This window comes from Pteronotus mesoamericanus, unplaced genomic scaffold (assembly GCF_021234165.1).
Source record: "Pteronotus mesoamericanus isolate MK-2021 breed Mesoamerican mustached bat unplaced genomic scaffold, CSHL_Meso_final contig_20, whole genome shotgun sequence".
In the NCBI taxonomy this organism is placed as follows: Eukaryota; Metazoa; Chordata; class Mammalia; order Chiroptera; family Mormoopidae; genus Pteronotus; species Pteronotus mesoamericanus.
The window spans coordinates 17,740,016-17,755,313 of record NW_026555085.1 but is presented as its reverse complement, the minus strand read 5'-3'; the positions used below and the strand labels follow the sequence as shown (position 1 = coordinate 17,755,313).

General features: G+C 38.3%; 1 protein-coding gene across 1 annotated transcript in view; it reads right to left on the bottom strand.

The window, feature by feature from the left end:
• The window catches only part of PTCHD4 (patched domain containing 4), a 200,749-nt gene that overhangs the window by 139,911 nt on the left and 45,540 nt on the right, over positions 1-15,298 (bottom strand). The window contains exon 2 of the mRNA XM_054569474.1: positions 4,668-5,148. Coding sequence (XP_054425449.1) covers positions 4,668-5,148 — 481 coding nt within the window. The remainder of the gene's footprint in view (positions 1-4,667; positions 5,149-15,298) is intronic.

Below are 15,298 nucleotides of genomic sequence, written 5' to 3'. Positions count from 1 at the left end.
TAAGTAACACACCCAGCTTTGGGGATAAGTTCTAATGAGGGTGAATGGTTTGAGTCTTGGAGCATAATAGAGTGAATGTTCAGTGCCTCGAAGAGATCCTTGTGGGAAGATGGGAATAGAAATAGAAGTTTACCAGAAGAGTTGGGCTCCTTTCTTTTATACCCAACTAATTTTGCATTATGCAGTTTTGACACTTTGTTAATTATAATTCTTTAAAGGATGCCTTAACCAGTGCTGTGGGTACCACTGGATCTATATCTGCCAAACTCGGTAGGACTCTCAAAATTTAAAACTAAAAGGTCCAAATCTTTCATTTAATATATGAACTCAGACAAAAAGACAAAAGACTATACATAAATTGCCCAATAAAACATAAAAAGATAGTGGAAAAGCTGAAATGAAAACCCAGATTTCCTAACCCTATGGAGTATTTTTCCTTTTATTTCACTAGTTCTCAGTCTTGGTATCTTTATTTTAGAAACAAACAAAACACAACAAAATAAAATCCTCCTTGACAGAGCAAATATTTTATTGTTATGTTTCAGAACATAGCAGAAGAGTTCCTTTTAGAATATTTTAGGGATTTGAATTGCAGCAATACTGAAGAGTAACCATTCATCAGTCTTCCTAAATTTTGCACCTATACTGCCCAAGGTTGATTTATGACATTAAAGATCACTGAGAGAAGAGTCTGAAAACTGTGTGTTGCAGTATCTGGACTTTTCCTTCATTGTGGCTTTTAGTGTTATTATTTCTTTAAGGAATGGAAATACCACTCTTGTTTTGTAGAGACTATGTTACAATTCAGCATCACTAGAGAAAAGTTTTCTCATTATTTGTACAAAATATAAAATTTGATAGATTATAAAGTTTTCTTGATAAAACTTCCCATTGCCTAATTAGATTACCACCAGTTTTAGAAAATTCCCTGAAAAGGAATTTCCAGCCACAATGGAGGCATAGGCAGATATGCTTTGCTTCCTCACACAACCAAAAGAAGGACAGCAACTAATCTGAAAACAAAAAACAATCAGAACTGCCAGAAAATCAAACTGTATGGAAGTATGACAACCAAGGTGTTAAAGAAGGAACATTCATCCATACTGGTAGGAGTGACAGACATGGCAAGCCAGGACAAAGGACTGTCACTTGGCAAGGTGACAGACCAGGCAGGCAAGGTGGTAGCTGGTAGACAGGGTGGTCCCACATTTGCATGCAGATAAGCCAGAAGGAACAACTTGGGAGCGAGACAGACTGTGCAACTCAGGATTCCAGAGCAGGGAAATAAAGCCTAAAAACCTCGGGCTGTAAAACCTGTGTGAGTTGTAGCAGGGGAAGAAACTTCCAGTCTTACAATAGAGTCTGTTGGAGGAACCCACCCACCTGGTGGGAACCAGCACCAGAAGGACCCAATTCACTTGTGGGTAGCAGGGAAGTGACTGAAAGTGGGGCAGGAGCCAAGCAAGCAGCATTGTTCCCTCTCTGCCCCTCCCCCACATACGGAGCCACAATGCAGCAAGTGGGTTGCCCTGCCCTGGCGAATACCTAAGGCTCCACTCCTTACAATGTAACAGGTGCACCAAGATAAAGAAATATGGCCCAAATGAAAGAACAGATCAGCCCTGGCTGGTGTGGCTCAGTGGGCTGAGCACTGGCCTGTGAATCAAAAAGTTGCCGGTTTAATTCCCAGTCAGGGCACATGCCTGGGTTGTGAGCCAGATCCCCAGTAGGAGATGTGCGAGAGGCAACCACACATTGACGTTTCACTCCTTCTCTTTCTCCCTCCCTTCCCCTCTCTCTAAAAGTAAATAAATAAAATCTTTTAAAAAAGAAAGGAAAAGAAAACTAAAATTAAAAAAAAAAAAAACTCCAGAAAAATAATTAAGTAACAAGGAGATAGCCAACCAAGGAGATGCAGAGTTCAAAACTCTGATCATCAGGATGCTAAGAGAAATGACTGAGTATGGACACAGAATAAAGGAAGAAGTGAAGGCTATGCAAAGCGAAATAAAGAAAAATATACAGGGAACCAACAGTAAAGGGAAGGACACTGATTCAGATCAATGATTTGGAACAGAAGGAAGAGATAAACATTCAAATGGAACAGAATGAAGAAAAAAGAATTTAAAAAAATGAGGAGAGACTTACGAACTTCTGAGACAAATTTAAATGTTCCCACATCCAAATCACAGGGGTGCCAGAAGGAGAAGAGGCAGAGCAAGAAATTGAAAACTTATTTGAAAAAATAGTGAAGGAAAATTTCCCCAGTCTGGTGAAGGAAATGGATATGCAAGTCCAGGAACCTCAGAGAATCCCAAAGAAGTTAGACCCAAGGAGGAACACACCAAGACACATCATAACTAAACCACCCAAGATTAAAAATAAGGATCAAATCTTAACTACAAAGGAATTCCCATAAGACTATCAACTGATTTCTCAAAAGAAACCTTCCTGGCAAAAAGGGGCTGGAAAGAAGTACTCCAAGTCATAAAAGGCAAGTACCAACATCCAAGATTACTCTATCCAGCAAAGCTATCATTTAGAAGGGAAGGGCATATGAAGTGCTTCCCAGATAAGGTAAAGTTAAAGGAGTTCACCGTCACCAAGCCCTTATTATAATGAAATGTTAAAGGGACTTATCTAAGGAAAAAAAAAGATGAAAACTATGAACAGTACAATGACAACAAATTCACAACTATCAGCAACTGAATCTAAAAAACAAAAACAAACTAAGCAAACAACTACAACAGGAACAGAATCACAGAAATAAAGATCACATGGAAGGTTATCGGTGGCGGAGAGGGGGTAGAAAAGAGGGGAAGTACAGGGAATAAGAAGCATAAATGGTAGGCACAAAATAGGCAGGGGGAGGTTAAGAATAGTATAGGAAATGGAGAAGCCAACGAACTTATATATACAACCCAGTATGTGGACATGAACTAAGGGAGGGGGGGAGTAAGAATGCTGGAGGGATGGGGGGTGCAGGGTGGAGGTGGAACAAGGGGAGAAAAGAAATGGGACAACTGTAATAGCATAATCAATAAAATATACTTAAAAGAAGAAAAATCCCAAATAAGTTTTAAGGTATCTAATTTGTCAATATTAAATGAGTCATGTTTCATTTGTGATTTATACTCTATGATTTTTATGAATCTTATATTATTTCAAGTCAAGAGACTGAGCTCAAAAAACATAAGTATAAACGGTTCAAGTCTAGACTCATCCTTGTCACTGGTGAAAATTTTCTTCATATAGTTCTTTGGCAAAAAGGAAAAAGACTTTTTATTAACAAGATGATCATGCATTTTAAAATGATATGCAAAATCCAGGAAGACTTTCAATTTCTTAAAGCCGAGGGCTATGTCTTATTCATCATTGAATGCATTACACTTAACATACCAGCTTAACCACTAAAATGTATTGATACTTACTGAGTGTTTACTGTGTGTGCTATTAGTTTAGGTATGTTCTGTTAACTCAAAAAACAATTCTTGGGATATGATACAATTACTATCCTCACTTTATACAAGAAGAAACTGAGGCTTAATGAGATAACTATGGTCTCAATGCCTACTCTATGGATCCACTTTTCAGCATTCTCAAGAACATTGGTTAAGGTGAAAACAAAAAGGGTCCAGGTCAAAAAGGGCCAATAAGACACTGTGACCATATTCCTGGGTCTTTTTCATCTAACAATAAAACCATAATTCAGCACTGATTTTAACCTGGGGAGTGAAAAGCAATTACTTTACAGCTGATGCTCTCTTGCTCATGTCAGTTTACCACCCAGAGGCCATTTTTGCAGCTCATCTTCCCAACTGCTCCATGTAGAGAATGGTTTCAGCTCTGAAAGCACTCTTTTGCAGTACCATGGTTATCCCCGTTACTGTCTCCTTTCTGATAAGCCCCATCAGTTTTGCTGCTGAGCCATCACTCCCTTTTCTTCCAAGACTTGATCTTTTCTTTTTCAAACACACACACACACACATATATATATACCATTTTCTAGACTACTTATGTATGTCTTGGAGAAAACTTACAAGAAGGGATAATTTTACTGAGGATTCCATTAATTTTTTCCCTCCGAGATTAAAAAAATTAGAGGACACATTTTTCAGTGGCAGCAGGAAAGTCTTAGTTTATATAGAGGTGGGGAAATGGAGTGTATTCTTGGCAAAAACTTCAAAATAACTTATAAAAGTTTAATAAAGAAATCCTTTGAGGTTAGAGCATATCAGTGGTCCTCAGAGTTTTCATCCTATGATGTTCACTCTTCATCATGAACAACTTGAGGATGCCCATAAATATAAACTATAAAATTTTATTTGAAAATCTTGAAGATTTTACATCTCCTTAAATCTGTGCTCTATGATAACTGACCCATAATTTTTTGAAGAAGCTGAGTAGAGAATTACAATATTGCGTAATTTAAAAGTATTTTGACAGCATTCAATTCCCCAACCTAAACTGAAAACTGGCTTGGTCAGCCCATAATTTCCTGAAAAATGCAATAAGGTGAAACAGACACTACCCCCAAGAAATCTTTTACAGAATCGTACAGACACACTAATGCAAAATTAAAACAGATTTCCACCTGAGAATTCAAGAAATGTACTACCTTGCCCCAAACCGGTAAGAATCCGATTACCACAAGGATGGATAGTTACCCATGGCGAAGAATGGGATTCCCAGCAGGGTGGAGTTGTACTTCCCGTCAGTGATGAAGAAGATCCCTGCTGCAGTGACGAGGGAGATGCACACTGTGAGCACCCCCAGGAGGCCCAGGAAGGGCTTGCTGCGCAAACAGTCCTTCATGGAGCTGGAGAGGGTGGCTGTGGTCAAGATCAGCACGAGGCTTACCAGGACCTTGCTCCTGGCCAGGATGCTGGTCTTATGGAAGTCTCTCCACAGACTAAAGGATGCTAAAGAGTAGAGCTCGAGGTCCTGGTGCTCCTCCTGGAGCTTCCTCATAAGTTTACAGAACTCATTTTCCCACTTCTCCCCTATGAGGTCCTGGGTGGCAGAGCCATAGGTCTGGAGGTAGTAGGTGATTTGAATGGCTCTGGCTGACTTCACCCGTTGGTCCTTGCTGTTTGGCACTTCCACTACCCCGCCCAGTTGGTGTCCAATAAAACTGTTCCTCCCATCCTTGAAAACAGAAGAAAGGGAGACTTAAGTTACCGGAGAGATGCACATTCCAAAGAACAGATTCTTACTCTAAGTGAAAGAGCACAAGAAAGGCAAAGATAAGCTCTAGCAATTGTGGAACTGATGTGGGTGGAGTGACATGTTAGGATTTTATATTCAACCTTTTGGAGCCACATGGGAGAAACCATGCAAGATGGTCAGGATTAGGAAAGATGCAAAGAGTATTATGAAGCTGTGCAAGTCTTGCCACATGCATAGGAAATGTATATAAATATTATTTTGATCTCATCCATATCCTCATTCCCACCATTTCCGTCTGTAACAATCTATAAATCCTTTATGAAGGATCAAGTTTTATGATTCAGTTTCAGCCAAAAGTGAAGTGTGGCATGAGTTAACACTTCAAAAGTTAAACTAGTTACTCATTTAATAAATGTATGCTAAACTTTCCAGGGTTAACACACACACCTATACCAACACACACAAACATTACAAACATGCATACTCATCCTTTATATTTCAGGGATACAACTGCATAGCACAGAACAAGTAGAAGAAAATAAGTTTGTTTGTTGTTTTTTTTTACAACTAATTTTACAGTGTTGAAATGGTTTTAAAATAGAATGTGAGCACCTATCACTCATTATAATTTTCCTTCCAAACACCTGACTCAGTCTTAGGTTGACCTTTTACCAACAGATGACAGTGGACGAACCCCCTAAATAAGACTGATAAGATTCCAGATGGGGCGGTCAAAAGTCATCTCAACTTCAGAGTCCCACATAAGGAAGAGTAGGCAAGAGCAGAAGAGTAGGATACTTATAAGAGAAGTAATCCCCCCTATTTGAGGCACTCCTGATGTGGACATTGATTTTCCTGAACAGGTTCAGAGCAGTAATTCTCAACCAGTGTTCCCTAACACTTAGCGCAAAATTCCTGATAGCCATCACAATTATTTATTTATTTTTTGGACCACACTGTCACTTACTCCAGGTGGCATATTGGATTGAACAGAGGATGCAAGATGGAATATAACATTGAAAATGTGCTGCAGGTAATGAGTAGGACACAGGCATAAAGGTAAATATGCCATAAATGGACCATGTGTTTGTTAGGTCAGGCAAGTGATTTATCTCATGAGGATATAAAACAGTAGAATTAGAGCCGAAAACTAGTCTTTCTAGAAGGGTAATACGTAAGGGCAACAAACCAACATTGTGATAACCATGGTTGTTTTCACAGAACAGTGAGATTTTATATAGTCAAGTAGACACATGTAACAATTATTGTGGACTTGTTTAGTCTAGATGCCTATATCTGAGGTTGTTGTTTGTATTTGTATTTTTTACATGCACCAAAAGCAACACTAATACTTGAGAGTATATGGTAAACGCAAAAGTCTGAGACATTTACAGAAGGACAAATGTTAACTAGGATCATCAAGAATTGAGAGAAAGAAATTTCACAGTCACTCCACATATCCATATTTTCCATATATGTTCAACACAAATAATCTTTAATTTAATTCAACCTGGTCAGGGAACAATATATTTCTACATAAGAATTTGATTTGAGTTTATTTTTCTTTTGCTTGGTTTATCTTCCACTTCCGAGTCATCTTTTTTCCTTATAAAAATCAAACTAAAATTCCAGCTGTAGGTTCACAAGGCTCTCTCTCCATGAAAACTTGTGGGTTCTCTGATGAGTAAGTAAAAAAGTAGAAGAGTTTTGAGGAAGGATTGCGAATACAGACTGGCACTGAGAGACTGTGGAATGTGGTTTCCAGTCTTTCAGTCCAGGACACATTGCTCTTCAATTGGGCTTGTTTGTTTTTGCTTTAATCCTGGTATAATTTTAAGCTTCATCTTTATTTCTACTTCTTTGAAATCTCATCTGTGATGTTGACTTGTGCTTTGATTATTTGAAGAAGGTATTTTAAAATCTGTATTTATTCACTTAAGAATGTGCAGTTCCATGTGTCTTTACTAATTTCCATAATCAGAAAGATTTCCTAGGGATCTTTAGCAGTGGAAAAAAGATTTATGCATCCCTCAGGCCTCATTTGGATATTACAGTGGATCAAAGATGGTGCTGATAATGTATCTGGACAAAATTAAAAATTTTAAAGAAAGCAAATATAGATTATTAAATAACTGATCTTCATCAGATTTGGCTAACTGCTTACGCCCCTTTTGAGGTTGTCTTACATTCATTTTTAACAAAAATTACTTAATAAAAGATATGCTTTCATTCCATTATATTCAAATCAATGTAACAAATAGAATGAGTTTCTCTCTCTTAGTTTGCTTTATTTCATGAACCAAAACAAAATAGGCAAGGTCTTTGGATGTCATTGATTCAAAAGCCTATTGAATGGCCCACATTGGAGATAAACCATTGGCCCAATCACCCTACTCAGTACAGTCATGTGAATTACATTTTTATACATTATCTGCAAGGGGGAATTCTATTATTTTGTAAGGGGTGGTAGGAGAGTTCTTTAGTTTCCCAAACTAATCAATTTATACTTGCTTCTATGTAGGAAAAACAAAAAAAGAATAGAACATATATTGTAATTATCCTCTGGACTTGTAAAAACTTAGGTGAAATAAATGGTGAGAATATAAAATCAGGAGTCATGTGATGCAGGCTGGTGTGTGCATCTCCTACTAATTGGATAAGAAACCCTTGTCTGGTTCATTTCTCCTTCTAGGATTCAGTTTCCTTATCCAGAAAATGAGAAGATATGAGTATATGAGTAAATGTTTATATGATATAAAAGAAATTTTAGATCTATTATTCTATGAAAATACCATCTATAAAACAACTTTGAAGAGATCTAAATGTCAGAATGATATCATTATAACTAATAGAGTCATAAATTGATTATTTTTACATTCTCACTCACTGGATAATACTGTTTTGGTTAATTAAATGAGCAAACCTGGAGGCTCAGAGAAAGCAAATCTGCCAGTCAAAGGAATGAACACAGGGTTCCAACTCAATTCAGAGAACCTTAATTCCAGTACTTTCTAGAATCGTATGGGAGAGATAACAGGAAAGTGACAATGACTCCCATTCCCCATTAACTGATCTTTATTATTAAAACTATTTTATAGGTAGATTCCCTTATACCAATATTTTCCTCTCAATTAAACCAAGTGCCAACCATTTAACACATGTTGATTCATTTTCCTCCTTTCCAATAAAACCTCCTACACAAATTCTGAAATTTCTTTAAGTGCAGAAATCACTTGATGTCTCGGTGCAGATAAATCTTTAAATAAAAATATGACAAGAACATAACATACTACTTTCAATGCTCTCCTGTTTCAGTGATTCGCTGAACTGAACTGTCATAATTAAGAAGAGATGGATTGAAGTCCCTAACTCATATCCTCATTGTCTACCTCTGCTTTTCCTCAGTGTGTTCTTCACATTACAGCCAGAACATATTTGCACAGCTCTAAATGAGATCACATCATGACTGCACTTAAAACTTTCTACTAGCTTCTACTTGCACTAGGAATGAAAGCAGAGCCCCTCACCAGGTCTGTATGGCCCTGCGTGGCCCATTGCTGGTTGATCCCTCAGATGTCTTCTCCTACAGCTCTTCCCCTCATGAACTCTCTCCAGTTTTGCTTGCCTTTCTTCCTACTCCTTGAACTTAATGTTCACCTCATGGCTTTTGCATTCGCCATCCTTTCTGCTTGGAATGACTTTCTCTATTCCTAAGGCCAGGGCTATTTTCTCATGGAGATCTCAGCTTCAAAGCGGCTATTTGAATCACATGATCTAAACTAGACACCTCCTTCCCAGCAATCCCTCTATCACATGTCCCATTTTATCTTCTTCCTACTAACCATTTCTATTTTAAGTGATTTTTTTTTTAACTAAGGTTCATTCTTTTACACTGCTTTATTAGGGTGAACTAAGAACACACAAAGCTTTGAATGCTGAATCCATAAATAAGAAATGTCCTTTATTTATTTTTTATTGTTGTTCAACTACAGTTGCCCACAATTTTTCCCCATTGCTCTCCCCTACACTGAACCTTTCCCCGACCCAGCTCCCACAGTCAATCCCCACCCCACTGCTCATGCCCATGGGTCCTCTATTGAAGTGATATTTGTGTAATCATTTAATCGTTCCTTTTCTGTCTCCTTCACTAGAATGTGTGTTCATTGAAAGCCAGCACCTTTCTTATCTTGTTCACTAACAACCTCCCTGTGTCTAGAGCAAAGCTCAGTATGTAATAAACACTTCATAATATTTAACTCAGTGAGTTCACCCTTAGGTGTAGTAACTCATCATACATTATTTTTTAGAGAATATTTTGCCAAGAACAAAAGTAAGAGACAGCTCAAAGTATCTGAGGACAGTAGGAACTCAGATGAAAAGAGGTATACATAGAAATTAGATTTTGAGACAAAAGAAAACAAACTTTATCCTGTTTTTCAATATACTTAGTCTAGTGAAATATTTCCTCCAAACATGTTTCCTCTATTTCTCCTGCACACCGATAATGTGCAATAAGCTATCCATAGGACAGGGGGACTTAGTGAGTAGCAGAGAAGAGATTTGTGCACACTCTGGTTGAGGCAAAGAACAGCACAAGATGTTCAAGCAACTGAAGGAAGTGATGGGGTTTGAGATTAGAGAAGAAAGCAGGACCTCTTCTGTAAGGGCCATGGAAGCCTTATTGAGTTGGACTTAATTGGCATGTGGTAGGAAGCCATTGGTGAGTTTTAGGCAGAGGCATAATAACATGCTTTTTGTTTTACAGTGCTCACTCTCCTTGCACTGTGGATCGTGATTTAGGAATTCAGGTGACTCTAAAAGAAGGAGCTCAGTTAGAAAGTCCCAGTTTCTGGTTCTTCATGCAGCATGAATAAAATGTCAGCTGAGTCAGTCTCTGGTAGGTAAAGTGTCCCAAGGTGAAGCAATGGAATTATATAGGTCACAATGCTATCTTACGGCCATGAAGCATCTCATCACATTATCTCTCCAGTTGCAATAATGCAAGGAAAAAATAAATTTTGCTTTTGGTCTTTTTTAGGTTACAGTTACTTCTTTGTAGCTCTTAAAATTACTCCCGCCCAAATTATACCCCTAGAGTGGGAAACAAAATTAAACTCTCAAAGATATGATTAAAGAATAAATTCTTAAAGAGATATGTGAGGAAAGAGACATTAATGTTGTAAACAATTGTGCTGAAAATAAATTACACAACGATGCCTTGAAATCATAGGAGAGTAACTTATCTGCTCAATATATGTGCTAGGTTGACATTATGATACATTCTGTGACTGCAAAAAAAATTTGGACATACAGCCTCTGTCCATGGCGATTGTAATTAAAATTTCATTGGGTTCTGATGAGGTAGATCCTGCAAAGATGTTGGAAATTTTTAGATGGTCGGTTGTCTTTTACTGTGGAAAAGAATACCTTCCCTTGTGTGGTAGATAGTGACATTTCTAAAGGAATTGTAACAGTTTTTTGTTTGTTTGTTTTTTGTTTGCTTGTTTGTTTAAACAGGATTTTTCCTCACATGTATTTCCTAACTTATTCTCTCTTTTATTATCAGTATCAAGTACACACACAAACTAGGATTAAGTAAAATCATCAATAATCTTGAGTTTTCTCTCCTGAGCTTCATGATTAGTAGAAACAAGCAAATATTGAGAAAGCAAGTTCCCAAAAGATATTTAGTTAAAAACAAAATCAAAAGTCATTTTTAAAATGAAGGTTTTAAAACATTAAAATCTCTGATAAAGAATAAATTAATTTTTTTATGCATATTACTAAGCTAGGAGAGTGTTCTCATATATTTCATATTATTTTCAAAGAGGAAGGTTAAAAAATAAGGTTTCTGTGTTGAAATGAAATAAGAATTTTAGCCAACCAGAATATAAAATACACTTAACAAAGCACTCTAGCATATGAATTACCTGAGAGTCGGTTGGAAACTTTTAACACCTGTGACAGACTTGATTCCAAGATTTAAGAACTTTATTTGCATCACCCTGGGGCACCCCTCCAGTCACTGCTTGTGGGGGTGCTAGACTGGAGTAGCCTCAAGTCATCAATGAGGACAAAGAAGGTCAAGGAGGGCAGAGTTAGATACCCCAAACAGACCTCTTTGGGAAAGTGATTATTTTAAACTGGTTATTTTTACAGCTCAGAATGCTCAGGAAGAACCTCTAACTTTCCCTCTAATTTCCTAAAAGAGTTTAGGATAGAAGGCCTGTTCCAGGAGGGAGCTAGCACCATAGATGACTAGTTTAATCTGGGAAGAACCTAGCAAGGTCCTTTGGGGTAAAGTTCTTTCTATGCCACATTGTCTTGAAATGTCCCGGCAAACATTTGTTTACTAAACATTAACCCTTTTCATTTCCTGCTGAATTGCCTTATTTCCTTTGAAAGTCCCAGACTGCTACCTCCTTCTCCTTGGTACAGAATGTTATATGTATATATAACATATAAACATATATATCTTAAGCAGAATCCCTCACCAGGTCTGTGTGTGTGTGTGTGTGTGTGTGTGTATATAGCAGGACCTCCAATAATGTCATTTTAGCTAATGCCATTTTACCATAACATTGATTAAAGATATCAATTCCTGGCTGGACCACTATCTGTGTGGAGTTTGAACTTTGTCCCTATGTCTGTGTGGGTTTTCTCCAGGTACTTGGGTTTCCTTCCACATCTCAAAGATGGGCACATGAGGTGAACTGACATGTCTAAATTGTCCCAGTGTGAGTGTCTGTGAGTGGCTCTATGATGGAGGGGCGTCCTGTTCAGGGTGGGGCCCATATTGCTACATTAGCTTGTCCAGATGGTCTCCAGCCACCCACGACCCTAAACTAGGATAAGTGGGTGGGGAAATCATTATCTTACTTATTTTTTTATTAATTGTTCTCAAATGTACGTATTGTTCACATTTAATTCAATGTTTAATATTAGAAGTGTTTGTGTCTAAATTTAGAAGTTCAGTGTGATATTTATGTGACCAGAAATGTGCTGCAGGGACCTAATTCTTGTTTATATCAATTAGCCTACAGTAAAATTGGTTTCATTATATGTCATTTCATTTAAAGTCTCAGTTTCCAAGAACCTATTAAGTGAAGACTTAATGTGCCCCATTTTGCCTTCGTGTCTATGGAGTTCTTCATGCTTATGTGAATTCTCTGTGTGTATTTATAAAATTTGATTTTCTCTTGTTAATATGCCTTATGTCATTTTAATTATGTGAGCAGCCATAAGAACCAAGAGGGAAAGGGGGGAATTTGCCCCTCCCTCCCCCACAAAGCCAAGTGAAAGGAAGTAATGTAAGGTTATACAGCCCCTTAATTGGCAAGGTAGTCACCTGATTCCTGTTTCTGACCCCAATGCTCCTGCTCTTAACACCACTGCACATACATTTGAATAATTTATGGATATACTTGAATAAAAGGATATATATAGCAATTCTGTAAACAGACTCAAGAATTCAACTGTCTCACTTAAGAGTCCCAGCATCAACGCTGACAAGCTGTGGAAGTCTCTTAAGCTATCTGCACTTGAGCTTTATTGTTGGTTAAAATAAGAATCATATGGCATTATGAGGATCAAGTATGTTAATACATAGAAAATATTTAGAATAGAGCTCAGAAAGTGTTGGATATTATCCTTATTAACATGTGTCATAAATTAAATATTTGAATGACACATTTAGCCACCTAGGATTATTGCACATTCTCTGCAAACTTTTGTAACAGGACACCTGGCTGTAAGCTCCAGTGCTGCTACTATTCAGCAGGGCGACAGAGGACACACTGCTTGACTTCTCTGAATGCCGCTCCCTCACCTCCAAAATAAGAGTTTAGGCTTACATTATCTCTGAAGTTTTCAATTAACTCTGTGTGTTTAATGATTCATCTGTAGGAAAGTCATTAGACACTAAAAAAAAAAAAAAAAAAAAAAAAAAAAGGCTGGAAAAATCTTTCCTAAGGGGGGAAGAAAAAAGAGCTAAGAAGGAAGGAGAAACGCAAGATGACCCATGTTCATTTCCATAGAAACAAGAAGATTTTTTCATCTTCGAATATGGACCCAGCAGCGTTTTCTCCTCTTTCTTTGAGTAGTGTCCAGAGAGAATTTTTATCAAACAGAAAAAGATCAAGAATTAGCCCCGTTTTACTTGGATGTATGTAAATCATTTCTCAGCAGCCCAGATGAATTATTTCTTAGTAAAATTCATTTTAACTTCATTTAACTATTTCATGAGTATTATCTCCACTGTGCTGGTTTACATAGGATAAATATTTGTTATTTCTCCTTATGTAAAATATTTACACAAATGTATAAACAATGTGTGAAAGTAGACTTAAATTTACATTAAATGTGAGGCCTATGCTTGTAATTCATATTTGTGACCCTATCCCAAAAGTTGTCAAAGGAAACTACCACTATTTTATGTGAGTCTTTCACAAAGGAATCACAACAAACATTCACGGGCAAGTATTCCATATCTAAGAACATTTATCTCTGATGATGTTTATATAAAGGAAGACTATATGTACTCTCTTTTGGGAGCATTCTAGGAATGTAGAAAGGACCTCAGTGGAGGGATAGAAATCCCCTCACACAGTACAGCCTTCCTTTTGGGTTGAGAAATTACAACAATACTATATAAGGCATGTGACTCCAGGGTCATGAGCACCTGTGAGTGGAAAAGTAGATCAGACTGACAACCTACAGAGGCAAATCTCAGAACAGAGCTCAAAACATCCTCACAGAAATGAGAACGTTAGGGCAGATCAAAAGTATAGGTACTGTAGGTACCTACATGGGGCATAGTGTGGTGAGTTCCTGGGGTGCCCTAGGACATGACACACAGGTGGAAACAGGCAACAAGAGCAGTTATTCATTTACTTAAGAAATATTCAGTGAGTGCATGCTCTGTGTCTCTGTGTCACCTAACTATTAGGAGGACAGAATGGTGAACAGCTACAGAACTATAGTTCTTATCTTCAAAGAGCCTATGGCTCTGGAGGGAGTCGGGGATGGTGGAAGATAAGTCAGCCGACAGGCATTATCTCTATGTATACACATACACGTGTACATATATACCCACATATGCACACTATGGTATTACACAAGGCATTAAGGAAGTACTAAGAAGGAATCACCTAGCCTAGCAGGTACTAAGAAGAGTTTCCAAAGAAGATGGCATCTTAGCCGAGACCTGAATCGTGAGTGACAATTATCCAAGTGCCGTGGAGATAGGAAATTTGGTTGGTGGATGGGTGGAGGAATGGTCTTCCAGGCAGAAGGAAAAGTACATACAAAGGCCTGGGACTTTGTATGTGTTCCTGGGACTTTGAGAACTACTGAAATATACAGTGGGGGCTGGGAAGGGTGATGCAGAGATAGGTAATGGTAGTGAGGCAGGAGAGTAAGAAGCTAGGAAAATTCCTTGGCAAGTGGAATAGGGAAACTGAGACATAGCTAAACAAACTGGCCGAGCAATTTAGAGCCAGGTGCAGGAGGTCACTTGCTTAGAGATACCATCTAAGGCTGTGTTGTATTTCAGCTTCAGGGCCAGAAAAAGCAGCAAAACCAAGTGGGGGACACGGGACCAACAGCAAAGACTAACAAACGCCTGCCCTGACGCTGACCAATCAATAGAGACCACAACTCTGAAAAATCACACCTGGAAAATTGATGAATATTCTGCTGAAACCTTCCCCTAAGAACTTCTCTAAGATTCCCAGCTGCAAGAGAGAGATTAAAGCCTCAAGACAAAGAGCACAGAGTGCATGCTCTCCCTCTGGGGAGCAGCCCACACCAGTCCCTTCTCCCTCTTCTTCCCTCTTTTCCTCCCCCACAGGTGTGCATCTCCTAAACTCTAAGGGACCTCACAAGACTCCCAACCAGGAGAGGAATGGACAGCAGCAGCTCGTCCCAGGTTAACCCTCTGAATCTACTTCCAAGGCCCCCTTTTCTCTGACTTCCCAATGAGCTAAGGCAGCCCAGCCTAGGCTCTCTTGTTAGTTTGTTCTATGCTGAGTGCTTCACTGTTTTACTGTCCTCAGCTTTAATAAACACATCCTCATGACTATGTTTGGACCTGCATTGTGAAATCTTTCCGACACGGAGTCAAGAACCT